Raw genomic sequence first — 12620 nt, forward strand, 5'->3', positions numbered from 1 at the left:
ACTTTCTATTTACTAGCCCCTCTGTGCTACTGTAGTGTGGTAATGATTGATGCTTATAATTCTGACCCTGAAGTACTTTAAGCCTTCTATCTAAACCATCAAAAAAAGATTAAAGTATATTCACTATCACTGTCATGTTCATGTGTTTTACTGTGTTCTTACTTTTTGGAACTTGCTGGTGTTCAAGGGCCTGTGTCCTCGTGTGCATACAGGCACAGTGAGGTTCTGTGCTCACCCTCACCCCTTCACTCCCACACGGTGCAGACACAGAGTTTGTTACCAGTGCATTTCAGAAATAAGCAAGCAGAAACCAACCTGGGTTCTCTTCATGCCCAGATGGAGGATGCAGGTTGGCCCCAACGGGGCAACTTGGACAGAGGTGAGAAAGTGGTGGTTAGAAAAATGGTGGGAGTGCTAAAGACCTGGTATAGACCGGCGAGTCAGGCTGTTGACAGGAGAGCCCGTGTTGCGGCCCAGCCCAGGAGGAGCAGGGCTCAGGGCCGGGTACCAGCCTCCGGTTCTTGTGTGCCTTGACCTGAATCGTCAGGCTTGGATCTGGCAGCAGCCTCTGCCAGCACTGTTTGTATTGCAGTAACAACTGTTCAGTGAAATGCCAAACGTTACAAGTGAAAACATCTCAATAATTAGTGCATCCTGTTCCCCCGCACACACAGTTTTTCACAGAAACCATTATTACTGCAGAGCTCACAGTATTATTCGGCCCAGAATGAAATCTCCAAACAGAAGCCATGAGGTGGCTCCATTTTGTAACCTGGCTTCCAAAAAAAATAAAAGGCATGTGATGCTGTCAGGAGGAGGGAGAGGTGCTGTTTGGGTTACCCTTGGGGGATTGTGTTGCAGTAAGTGGAGATGCCTCGTACGTTTCGTACAGATTTGTTTTTGAGATCTGTGATCAACAGGTTGTGCCTTGTTGGATGCCACACTCATCATCCCAGCCCAAGAGCCAGTCCCCGAACCTCAGGGGGTCTGATTGTCACCCTCTAGGCAGGGGCGTGTGTGGACTTTAGAGCTAGCTTTACCATTTGCCAACTCTGTGATTTGGGCAAGTCACAGTATCTCTGGGTCTTAGTTTTTTTCTTTTTCTGCAATATGGAATAATCCAGATTCCTTCTTTACTGGGTTACTGTGAGGCTGAAATAAAATGGAAGTGAGAATGCTTAACTGGAAAGGCCTACATAAGTAATAGTATGCTGACGGGCATCATAAACATTCTGATAAAAAAAGAAGTATGTTTCATCAGTAAGCACAACATCCTCCAAAGTTTCTTCCAAGCAGGAGGGGATTTGGACCACAGGGTATATGTTCTAGCTGTCATTTCATCCACTATGAAAGGTGGGTGTCAAATCCTGTTTCAGAAATGAAGAAAGTGAGGATTCCAGTCACACAGTTATGTATATACACAGCACAAGCAGGGTTTGGACCTGTCTGACCCCAGGACTTACTGCTCTTTCTCCTGATCTCTGGTTGTCTAACTTTACAGCCACTCCCTCCCCCAAGTACTTAAAAGCTGGAAGTTTGCTAGCCATTTCTTGGGCATTTGCTCCTGAAAGTGGGGTAGGGTGGGATTCAGAAGGAATTTCTGGACTCTGGGAGCTCCTTGAGGGACCAGCAGCTCAGTCCAGCTCAGGGAGAGTCAGGGCATAGGGCCCACTCAGGCCCCACCTTCAGGGTGTCGGCCAGGCCTGGACTGAAGGTGAGGAGGCAGGCGGCACCCAGTTCCCAGCCTTGAGGAAATGGCAATGGCCCTATGATTTCCAGAAGTTCATTCTTTCTCTCAAAGTGTTTTCCAACTTCATTGAGTGGTTTGGTGGGTAACTTCTTGGATCTTCTTGTCAGGGGCTGGTGCCTCTTTATATATTCTGACCGGCTCCTTATTCTGCTTGCAGAGGGAGTGAGATTAAGTTTATACATTCTGCTGAGCTTTTCCTGGGACCCTCCCTGTTAACTGTGATGCCAGGTAAAGGATCACTGATATGGCAGTTCATTAAGTGCCCAGTGGCACCCACTGCCACATGCATTTTCTTTTTTATATAAAGTTTTCCCCCTGGCAGACAAACAGAGTTGGCTTGGGAACTGCAGCTGCCCACACAGAGAACTAGAGATAATGCCTATTGAAGGACCAAATTGAATATTCAGGGAGGATGTCAGTGCGTGGGAGCAGCATTTGTTCAGATTGTAGATCTGAGAGGATCTGTGTGTCATGTTTCCATAGGTTCTCAACAGGAGGTGTGTCGAGGCGGCAGTGATGACAGGCCTGGCACTGAACTGCCACATAAACAAGAAGTCCTTGTTTGACAGGAAGCACTACTTCTATGCAGACCTCCCTGTAAGTATGCTTTGTGTTCCACCCTCTGTGAGTTCTCAGAGCTGGGGGTTTGCAGTGAGGGAGGCTGCCACTCGTGTTTGCAGTCAGAGCTCTGTCTGTCTCCGCGGGACGTTCTGCCCGGCCCTGATGAAGGCAGGTGCCCCCCGATGTTTACTAGATTGGATGTGGTTGTCCTGATTGCTGACTCCTTGCTTAGCCTCATGCTTCTGGTGGCTTGCTCCTAATTGAACGGGGAGTAGAAGGCGCCAGTGTTCCCAGGCTCAGCCCAAGAGCTAACTCTGTGGCTGATGCAACAGTCAATACACGCTGTAGCTCTGCAGACATAGTGAGAACCCCCTCTTCCGAGCTGAAGTTCCCAATAATAAGACTATCCCCTTTGGAGACATTTCTGTCACCTCACAAGGAGCAAGTAAGTGGACAGTAGTAAGCAGAAACATGAACCAGAAGCCTGGACTAACAACGGTAATTGCCTGAGCAGTAAACCCAATATTAACCTGTTTTTTCTTGAAACTAGAAAGTTTTCTTCTTTAAGAGAAGCCAGTGTGAACTAGAGCCAATTTTTCATAGTAGTGAACTGAACCAAACTATAATGTTGAGTGGGTTTCTCAAAATAACATTTCATTTGATCCAAGCCCCTGATTGTAAATGTGGCTCTTCAGATGGAGAGAAATGGTAGTGTTGCTATTGCCTCGTTTATTCTCCTTGAACTGAAGATTGGGGTGAGCTGTTTTTTTCAGTGGCGGAGGGTGGGAATAGAACTAAATAAAATAAACCTGAATTCTCCAATTATTGCTTCTTTTCCCCTCTGGCTGCCAGCCTTCTAGCAAATTCTACTGATTGGTAGGATGGAGAGAATGAAAGTACATATTTTTAACCTTTAACAGTGTTAACTAGTTTGGTTACGAGGCTTAGCAACACATGACTAAAATCAAGTGTTTTTAGCATCTGTGGCTTTCTGTTCCTTGTGGCCCAGATAACTGGTATAATCCAAAGTTAGTGTTGCCAAATATTACATGGACATACTTAAGCTGAAAAAGTATTTGTTGTTTACTTGACTGAACAATTTATTCAAATTATTCAAATTCATCTTTAACTGAGCATCTGTATTTATTTGGCAACCCTTCTCAGAGTTTAACTTTTACAAATTGAGACTTTCTAGTTCAGCCCAGAAAATGAGTTAGCTGAATGCATTGGTTCTCAAAGTGTGGACCCTGAGCCACTAGCAGCAGCATCTCCTGGGAACTTACTAGAATATAAATTCTCAGGCACCACCCCAGACCTGCAGCATCAGAAATTCTCCAAGAGGGGCCTGTCTGTGTTTTGACCAGCCTGCCCAGTGATTCTGATGCAGCTACAGTTTGTGCGCTTAGCCACGTAGCTGGAGGTTTTCTGGCCGTGGAGCCGAACCATCTGAGTCAAATCCTGACACTGTCCTTAACTAGCTCTGTGGCTTTAGACAAGCCCTTTCACCCGGTCTGTGCCCTGTGCCTCCTCGTACGGTTGTGAAGATTACAAAGCGCTGAGAACTGTGTGGGAGCCCACAAGTGCTGCACCCTCTCCAGCTGTTCTCTGTTCCTCCCCACGTCTCTGTGTTGACCTGCCATCTCTTTAGTGTGTCTTGATGCATGTGTGTATCTGAAAGTAGTTCTTACTCTCCGCTTAGGAGAAGGTGAGGGGTCCTTGCAACATCCATCAGTATCTTAGAACTATGTGTTTCTTTAAGCTGAGTATGAGTGTCACAGCATTTTCTAGCTAGAGGAACAAAGGAAGTTGGGTCAGGGAGGGCAGCTGGCATGATTGGTCAGCTCAAAGAGCAGGAACAAAAAACGAGCTTAAATGCACTAGCAACTGCTGTCCTGCCATGCTCAGAGTAGAAGGCAAAGTGCTTAGCCAGCACTTCCCAATAAGGAGGGTCTATCAGAAGCCTAGTAATCAGATGCAGGGCTTAGGCTAATGGGCTAAGCAGAAACAATAAATTCTTTTCTTAGAGGCCTTTGACAATGACGAGATTGTTATTCCCCAAAATGGTACTTCGGTAGGGAGATGGGATTCATGTTGTTTATTGCCTCATTACTTGGGCGAGGGGGTGGGGGCAGTGCAGGGCAGGTTGGGGGGCGGGGGGGAATGGGAAAACAGAAAAGGCAAGGCTCAATATGGCTGCAGTGTGGGAACTAATTTTCCTTTCCTTTAACTTTTTTCTTTTTCTTTTTGTTGTGTTTTTAAGTAAGCCTATAGTTTTGTGGCATTAAAACAAACAATAAACCGGATCCCTGCTTATATTTACAGAACAGTGACTCTGTAATCCGTGTTTGTGTGCAGGCAGGCTACCAAATTACCCAGCAGAGGCTCCCAATCGCAGTAAATGGGAGCTTGGCATACAGCATCTGTGTGGAGAAAAAGCCGAGTCAGTTGATCACCAAGACAGTGAGGATCAAGCAGATCCAGCTGGAGCAAGACAGTGGCAGAAGCCTCCATGATGACCTTCGGTCTCAGACACTCATTGATTTGAACAGGGCAGGTAGGCCTGGAGATTTCCTGTTGCGTTTCCTTCCAGCCCCGTCTCTTCCCCTCTAGAGTTTTCCCAAACCAATTGAGGGAAGGCCCAGTAGCCCAGCAGATGCACATCAGAATATCAGCCCTGGTACTGACATGGCTGATTAGAGAGCCCAGCTGGAACTGCTCTGTCGGGCTTGCTAATAACCCACCCCTAAAGTGAGACAGACGTGGCCACCTAGTCACAAACCCAGAAGCATGTTATCTTAAGCCAACAGTAAAAGAAAAGAGCCAAAGTTAAAAATCAAAAAATGAAGTGAAAGAAACCATTCAAAAGCTAGAATCCACTTTGAGAGTCCGTCAGTGATGCAGCGTTTTCTGAAGACTTCAGCCTCATTTATCTGCAGGTCAGATTGGAGAATTCCCATCAGGCTGACTCTGCCTCTCTTTGGTAGGAGTTGGCCTTCTGGAAGTGGTCCTGGAGCCAGACATGTCGTGTGGAGAAGAGGCAGCAACAGCTGTCAGGGAGCTGCAGCTGATACTTCAAGCCCTGGGGACCAGCCAGGCAAATATGGCAGGTAGAAGCCACAAAGGCGGGGCCTCCTTCTCCATCTCCCTGCCACCTCCTAGGGCTCTTCTTACTTGAGTTTTGTTCTCTGTATCAGCTACACTGGGGTCGTTTACATACTTTTTTCAGCCTTTTGCACCTGTTTTTTTCCTCCTAGAATTTTCTCTGGATTCTTTTCTGAACCTCCAAACAAAAATAAACACAGCAACAACAGTGCAGAGACACTGAGCCCAAGAATGCTAGATTAGGAGCTGTTTAAAACAATAACAATTCAAATGAGTAAATCTGCCTTTATTCAGTGATTCGTGAATTGGGCAGCATCCTATTTAGCAAACAGGAAGGAGCTCAAGGACTGGTACAAAATGGAAGACTTTCTGAGACAGAAGTGGGAGGAAAAGGAACTTTTCTAAAAAAGAGTGGGTTGTTCCACACAAGGTCATCTGTCTTTGTGGAGGGGCCAGGGTCTGTCATGCAGGTAACCTCACATGTGTTGATTAGGAAATTCCAGATTCCCTGGTTAAAATTCCCATTCCTGGGAGAAGTTGAAACTGTAGTTAAATCTTGATTTGCTGTCCTGGTGGAAAGTGACTCCATTTTGGACTCGTTGTTTCTTTTTTCTCAAAAAGTTAGAGGTCTAGATACTTTTCCTGGCTTCTTGCCTCAAAATGTCATGAGGATTAATAAAATAATGTTTTTGAGCAGTTTCATCTTTCTCAGACAGAAGACATTATGTTTATCCAGAATAACTTTAACTTTGTAAAACTTTAGCTTTGAGATAAAATCTTAAGTTCAGTAGAAAAATAGTAAGAAGTAAAAGAAATACTTGTGCCCTTGGGCCCAGGCAAACTATGCATTTTAAGTGTTTGCAAATTGGATGTGAAGGTGACAAGTTGTGGTCAAACTCAGTTTCTTCTTGGCCTGTGCTCATGGCCCCTTCCTGGGCACTGCTTTGCCCACCCTCAGTCCCTGAAAGCTGTTCTCTTTCTGGTTTTCCTTGTTTTTTGTTTCCAGGGGCTCTTTTAAAAAACTTCTTACACAGAGCAATCCCTGACAGAGTGGAGAAAAGAAACAGATGGTGCATATACAATTGTTGATCCATGGCCCAGTATATTGGTATGTTAGGGTTCTCCAGATAAACAGAATCAATAGAATGTGTGTGTATGTGTGTTCTATATATGTATGTATGTTTATATGTGAAGAGATTTATTATAAGTAGTTGGTGATTGATTATGGAAGCTGAGACGTCCAAGATCTGCAGTCAGTAAGCTGCAGGCGAGAGCAAGTGCCAGTCTGAGCCCGAATCCCAAGGTAGGAGAATATTGATATCCCAGGTCAAAGATAGGCAGAGAGAGCAAAATGCCCCCTCCTCTGCCTGTTGTTCTATTCAGGCCTTCAGTGGCTTGAATGAGGCCCACCCACAATGAGAAAGGCAGTCTGCTTTACTTAGTCTGTTGGTTCAAACGTGCAGCTCATCCAGAAACACCCTCAGAGACACACCCAGGATGATATTTAACCGTGTAATTTGGGCACCCCATGGCCCAGTCAAGTGGACACATAAAAATTAGCCATCACAGGGGGTCACAGTGGCTGCCAGTAAATACCATTGATAATAGTGATTCATCTCCCTGCTGGTTTATAATACTATTTACCAACCTTTTTATGTCACACAATATTTTTGAATGTTACGAAGGGACTTCTGAATTTGTAATGCCATATTTGCCACTTAGGACATATTACAAGCAACAAATTGTAGCATCAAGCCCTGGTACAAGTTGAATTGGAAGACAGAATTAGCCTATTTGCTCTCCTCTTTTAAGCTAAAGATGGAAAAACACAGCCACATGAATTTGAGTGGCGTAAAGGTTAGCTGCCTATAAGTTTGCTTTACAGAAATGAGGCTCTGTTTGAGAGTAAGAGAACTCTCCATTTTAGATTTATGGTTCATGCTGCTTTTTTTACCCATAGAACATAAATGAAATATGGGCAGGTTGGATGGTTATCCATTTATGCACTGTTAGTTCTTTACTGCTTTAAGATTTTTTATTATTTGTTCCTCAAAATAACTGTGATTCCTACCAAACCCATGGAATAATAAACAGGCCACCTGTTAGCTGAAAAGTAGTCCCATCTGGGTCCTTGCCAAGAGATAAACCGTAACAGCAAGAACTCATCAGTCTGTGACAGCTGAGAGTGTTCATTAAATCTCATTTGTTGTGACACTTTTTGTTGCTTTTAAATACAAATCCAACGGCTTTGCCCCTAGCACAGCAGCAGACTGGCTGTGATTCTAAAGGGTAATGGTGCAAAGGTAGGAGTCCAGCATTTTGTGCTGTTAGCATTTCACCAGCGCAGACCCTTGGCTTATTCTTCTGTCCCACCTCCCACCCCTGTTGGACCTTTGTGTTGGCCTTGGAGACTATAGCAGAAGAACTCTAGGGCAAGGACCACCCTAGAGAAGAGCAGTGGACCCCAGGGTGCTTTGGAATGAAGCTTAAATTGCTCTGGGCTGTGATTCAGTGAGTTCTTGATAGTTTTGCTAATGAATGTGGACCAGCTCAGACTGGCTTCCAAAAGTCAGTTCCTTCTTAATGGACTTTGCCACTGTCAGAGCCTCGAAGCAGTCTGTTGAGTTGAACATCTGCTGAAGTAGACATCCTGAACGTTTCAATGATAATACCTGCCAGATTGAACATTTAGTCTGTGCTAATTATTTCACTGAATTTTTAAAAATTATTTATTGTCTTATTTAACCCTTATGACGTTCCTGAGAGATACGTATTATGTCTGTGTACAGGTAAGGAAACTGAGGCCTAGAGAGGTTGGGCTCTCTGCCCAAGGATCACAGAGAGGGACAGCTGGGGTTTGAGCCCAGGTGTGACTGCCCCACAAGTCCCTTCTTTAAGCCCTGCCTCACTTTGCTTCCTTGTGGCAGCACAACTGTGTCATTAACTGCCACAGACAACAACTTAGGCTGTGTAGCCAAGTGTGAGTGCTGCAGGAGCTGAGGCCCCACACCTGGCTCGGAACCCTGTCCCACCACTTCCAGCTGTAGGAACCTGAGCAAGGGATTTGACTGCTCTGAGCCTCACTGTCTCCATCTATATAGTGACTCTCCAAGTAATTGCTTATGGAAGACACCAAAGAGGAAAGGTCATCATCCAAGTCGACCCATAGGGGAAGCTGGTGGTTTCGTCTTGTACTGAGGCAGGGAAGATTGGGAGAGGGTGGCTTTGTGGGAGAAAATCCGGAATTCCTTCTTGGCTGTGGTAAGGTTGTAATGCCTAACAGATGTCCAAGTGGCTTTGTTATAGCTATATTGTAGGGAATGAATGGTATAATGTATATAAAATGTCACAGGTCCTAACAAGTAGCCTATGATCAGTAAATGCTGAGGGCTTTTATCAGCAATAATAAATAGCATTACTTTTACAGAATCACCACTCATTTTGGATGAATAAGCTTTGTGAAATATGTTCAATAAAATTTGGTTTTGTGTGTGCACGTGTGTGAAGAAGCTTTGTTATTAAGTTATGGAGAATATTCAGTGATCAGAATGAGATAGCTTAACAGACCTTCTCACTAAGTCCTCAGGCCCTTGCTGTTTACAGAAACAGTTTTCTATCCTGATGTTATATTTCTGATGTGTGAATGTGTTTTAGAAAAAAAGATGTAACTGCACCATATCTCTGTGCTCAGTGGTATAGTTTTTTAGTTTTGCTGTTACAAATCTCTACTTCTAGAGGGTAGAAATCGAGCTTGATAACATTCTCATGGTGCGTGAGTGCAGGCCGTCCTCAGTGCTGCAGAATGCATTGAAGTAAACCTGACTGGTAAGGCTTTTGTGCACTTAAGGCAATTTAACTTAATTTGTTTAAAAGGTATTTTGTCTTCACTGGATAGAGCATCTTTTGTTAATGTTCAATACTATATTTGAATCCAGGCTGGTGAACTCTCTTTCAGCACTGCAGGATACTAAATGATTCCTCTCAGACATTTATGTAGTATGGTCTTCTCTGGAAGAGACTGAAATTCATGCTTTTATTCCTTTTCCAAATTAAAATTCAAAATTATAAGAGCTGTATTTTTAAAAGCAGGTGAGATCCAATTCAGGTTTCCCTGAGTTCAAAAAAGTTGTCTTCCAAGTGTTGAGATTTGCTTGAGCAGAGCTCAGCATACATTAAAAGTTTTCTTAGAGCTGAATGGGCCTTTCAGATAATTCCAGCTGTAGATTAGTCCTATTAGACAAAACTTGAGAACTATCAGGAACCTACTGTGAGACAGTAACCAGCCTACTTACTCACTGCTCAGGAGAATACCACTTTGGGCTCAGTCAACAAGGTGCTAATTTATTGAACAATTACCCTGTGCTAGATCCAGCACTAAGTTCTGAATATAGCAGTGAAAAAGGCATTGTTCCTGCTACTTAAAGCTTATATGGACCTCAGAGACCAATACATTTACAAATAAAATAAGTATAGCCATAAGTGCTTTAAGGAAATAAATAGGATGCCATGATAAAGAATAACGCTTGTTGGAACATGAAGGCTTCTCAGCGATGTGATACTTGAGACCTAAAGAATGAGTCCAGGCCCCAGCCAGTGTAGAGCTGGGGGTGAGCATTGGAAGGCACAGCTAAGACATGGTGCCTGAGATGAGGAGAGGCTTATATGCTCTGAGGTAACATAGGTAGCAGAAGGGAAAGCAGACAAGCAGGGGAATGTGGCACCAAATCAGGCTGGAAAGGCAGGCTGGGGAGAGGTGACCAATAATGATAAGAAGTTTGGAGTTCCTTCCAATGCAGAGGTAAGTTATTGAGGGGTTTTTAAGCAAGGGAATAACATAATGTGATTAATGTTTTAGAAACCACTCTGGCCACCCTGTGGAAAGTGGATTTCAGAGGAAAAGGAGTAGAAGCCAGACTAATTAAGCTTTTACAGTAGTTCAGATGAAAGAGGATGCTGTTTTGGACAGGGCCTGTCAGTGACAATGGAGGAATCTAGGTGGGTTGATTCAAGATGGTTTTTAGAAATACCAGGATTTGTTATCAGGCTGGTATGTAACGCAAGAGGCAGAAAGAAATCAAGGATTGAGTGAGGGGGGGTCATACTATTTTCTAAAACTGGAAAGATGCAAACACAAGAATGTTTTGTGGAGGGGCAAATCAGGATTTAGTTTTGGCAGGTGAAAGACCTGTGAGACCTCCACGTGGAGGTGTCAGCTAGCCATTGGAGGTAAGTGTGGAGCTCAGAGAAGAGGTCTGGGATGAAGAGAGAAATTCGGGAATTAGCAGCACAAAGGTGGTATTTAAAATAGAGTGCAGGTAGAAAAGAGGGTCCTGAGTTTGGATAGGAAAGAAAGCACCAGCAAATGAAATGGAAGTCAGGTGTCCACAGAGGTAGGAGGGAAGCCAAGAGAGCAAAGGGCACACCCTGTGGGAGGAAGGGGTTTCAGGAAGGAAGGGTTACTTGGCATGTCACGTGCTGCTTAGGTGTCCAGGAAGGTGCAGGCAGAACATGTCCTGTGTCCATTGTATTTGGCAGCTGAGAAGTTGGTGACTTTGACAAAGCATTTTCAGAAAGGTGGGGACAGAAGCCAGGCTGAAGTGGGAGTAAATGGAAGTGAGAAAATATAGACAATATGTGTAATGAATGACTAAATAAAATGTGATTGAGAGGATTTGCTAAAAATGGAAAGCAGAGAAATAATAGCTGAATAACAGAGAGGGATTGGCTTTAAAGGAGTAGGTTTTTAGTTTAGGGTTGGTTGGTTTGCTTATGATAAATACAATTGCTTATGTATGTATCAGAAGTAATGTTGAGAAAGAGAGATTAATGACTGATGTGGGAGAGGAGATAACTGAAAGAATGTCTTGGGAAGGCAAGAGGGGTGAGGATTTAAAATCTGGGCCTTCCATTCTGGTCTTAAAATTAATTCAGACTATACTCAGGTACGAAATTCTGTGGTATTGATTGCCTGTAGTCTTCTGGTTCAGACGAGCCCCCTGGGGAGGATAGCTTATTGACGAGAGTTTCTAGACGATGGTAACACTTCAGTGGGACCTTGAAGCATGAGCAGGGGTTGAAGGGACAGTAACACTGATAAAGAGAACATATGGTAACCAGCAGAGTAGATGGGGACTTGCTTGCAGGGAGCTCCCCTGATTGAAGGAGCACCGTCCTGTAGCATGAGTAGGGGGACAATGAGGGTCACATCAGCCAAAACCAGATAAGGGCTTTGGAATACCAGGCAGAGGAGACAAGGTGCTGTGGTAGGAGCTGGCTCTGCACTTGAGCAAGCAATGAGAATGATGAAAACTGTGCGGCAGCAGAAGGAAAGTTGTAGCCACCCGTGGGTGCCCGGACAAGGAGGGGTCCCTGGGTTAAAAGGCTGTGACTCTGTAACCTGGATCTGAAGTTCCAAGTCCTTGGGTTAGGATAGCAGCAGTGGAAACGGAAAGGAGGTGACACATACAAGCACTGTTTAGAGGGAAGAATTGCTAGGATCTAGTTGTCAGTTTGGCTCTAAAGGACAAGGGAAACAGAAGCAGAAGATGGCTTCAGGGCTCCCAGATGGAGAGTCTGCTGATGTCAGGAGTAGTCGGGACTTGTGAGATTCAGGTAAGCAAAAGTTGTCCAGAGTGTTAAGGAGTCCATGCTAGAGACAGAGCCCTTCCTGAGCCGAAAGGCCCCTGTCCCTGCCTGTCCGTGTGGGGACGTGCCAAGGGGAGGAGCAGGGGTGGCCGGCAGTCCCGAGCCTGGAGAGGTGGCGCCACAGCCCAGCATTGGGGGGATGACAGAGACAAGTTCCAAGGTCTCCTCTCTTAGCATGAAATTTACTTATGCTATTTTATTATCCTTTTGCTGGGGAATCTTGGAAAATGTATTTTTTTTCAGCCCATCAGAACACACAGGTTTGGCATGTTCTTTTTTAATTTAAAAACTTTTCTAGGAAAATACAAGTCCAGCATTCTGTCTTCTTAAAGATTCTGTTCTAAATGTTAAAAATGAAATTGGAGAACAGAAAATTTAATCCTTACTGTAGTGTATGAAATATGATGTTTCTTCATCTCTGTATTTGACCTGCGATTCTGCCTCCCACACCTCCTCCTCAGGAACCCCTCACTTAATCTTCCCCACAAACCACCTGCTTTCTTGGGGGTTATTGCTACCGATCTAAAGAGGCTTTCCGGGTCAGAGAAGGTCCTCCCCGTGT

General features: G+C 44.5%; 1 protein-coding gene across 11 annotated transcripts in view; it reads left to right on the forward strand.

Moving 5' to 3' along the window:
• Nucleotides 1-12620, forward strand: part of GATB (glutamyl-tRNA amidotransferase subunit B) — a 122342-nt gene that overhangs the window by 26933 nt on the left and 82789 nt on the right. For all 11 annotated transcript variants that reach the window (XR_012129615.1, XR_001855324.3, XR_001855177.3 and 8 more), the window contains exons 3-5: nucleotides 2234-2347; nucleotides 4667-4865; nucleotides 5296-5418. Coding sequence is in view for 6 of the 11 variants with exons in the window: in XM_036998593.2 (XP_036854488.1) it covers nucleotides 2234-2347; nucleotides 4667-4865; nucleotides 5296-5418 (436 nt within the window). In the remaining 5 variants the exon portion in view is untranslated. The remainder of the gene's footprint in view (nucleotides 1-2233; nucleotides 2348-4666; nucleotides 4866-5295; nucleotides 5419-12620) is intronic.

This window comes from Manis javanica, chromosome 3 (assembly GCF_040802235.1).
Source record: "Manis javanica isolate MJ-LG chromosome 3, MJ_LKY, whole genome shotgun sequence".
Classification (NCBI taxonomy): Eukaryota; Metazoa; Chordata; class Mammalia; order Pholidota; family Manidae; genus Manis; species Manis javanica.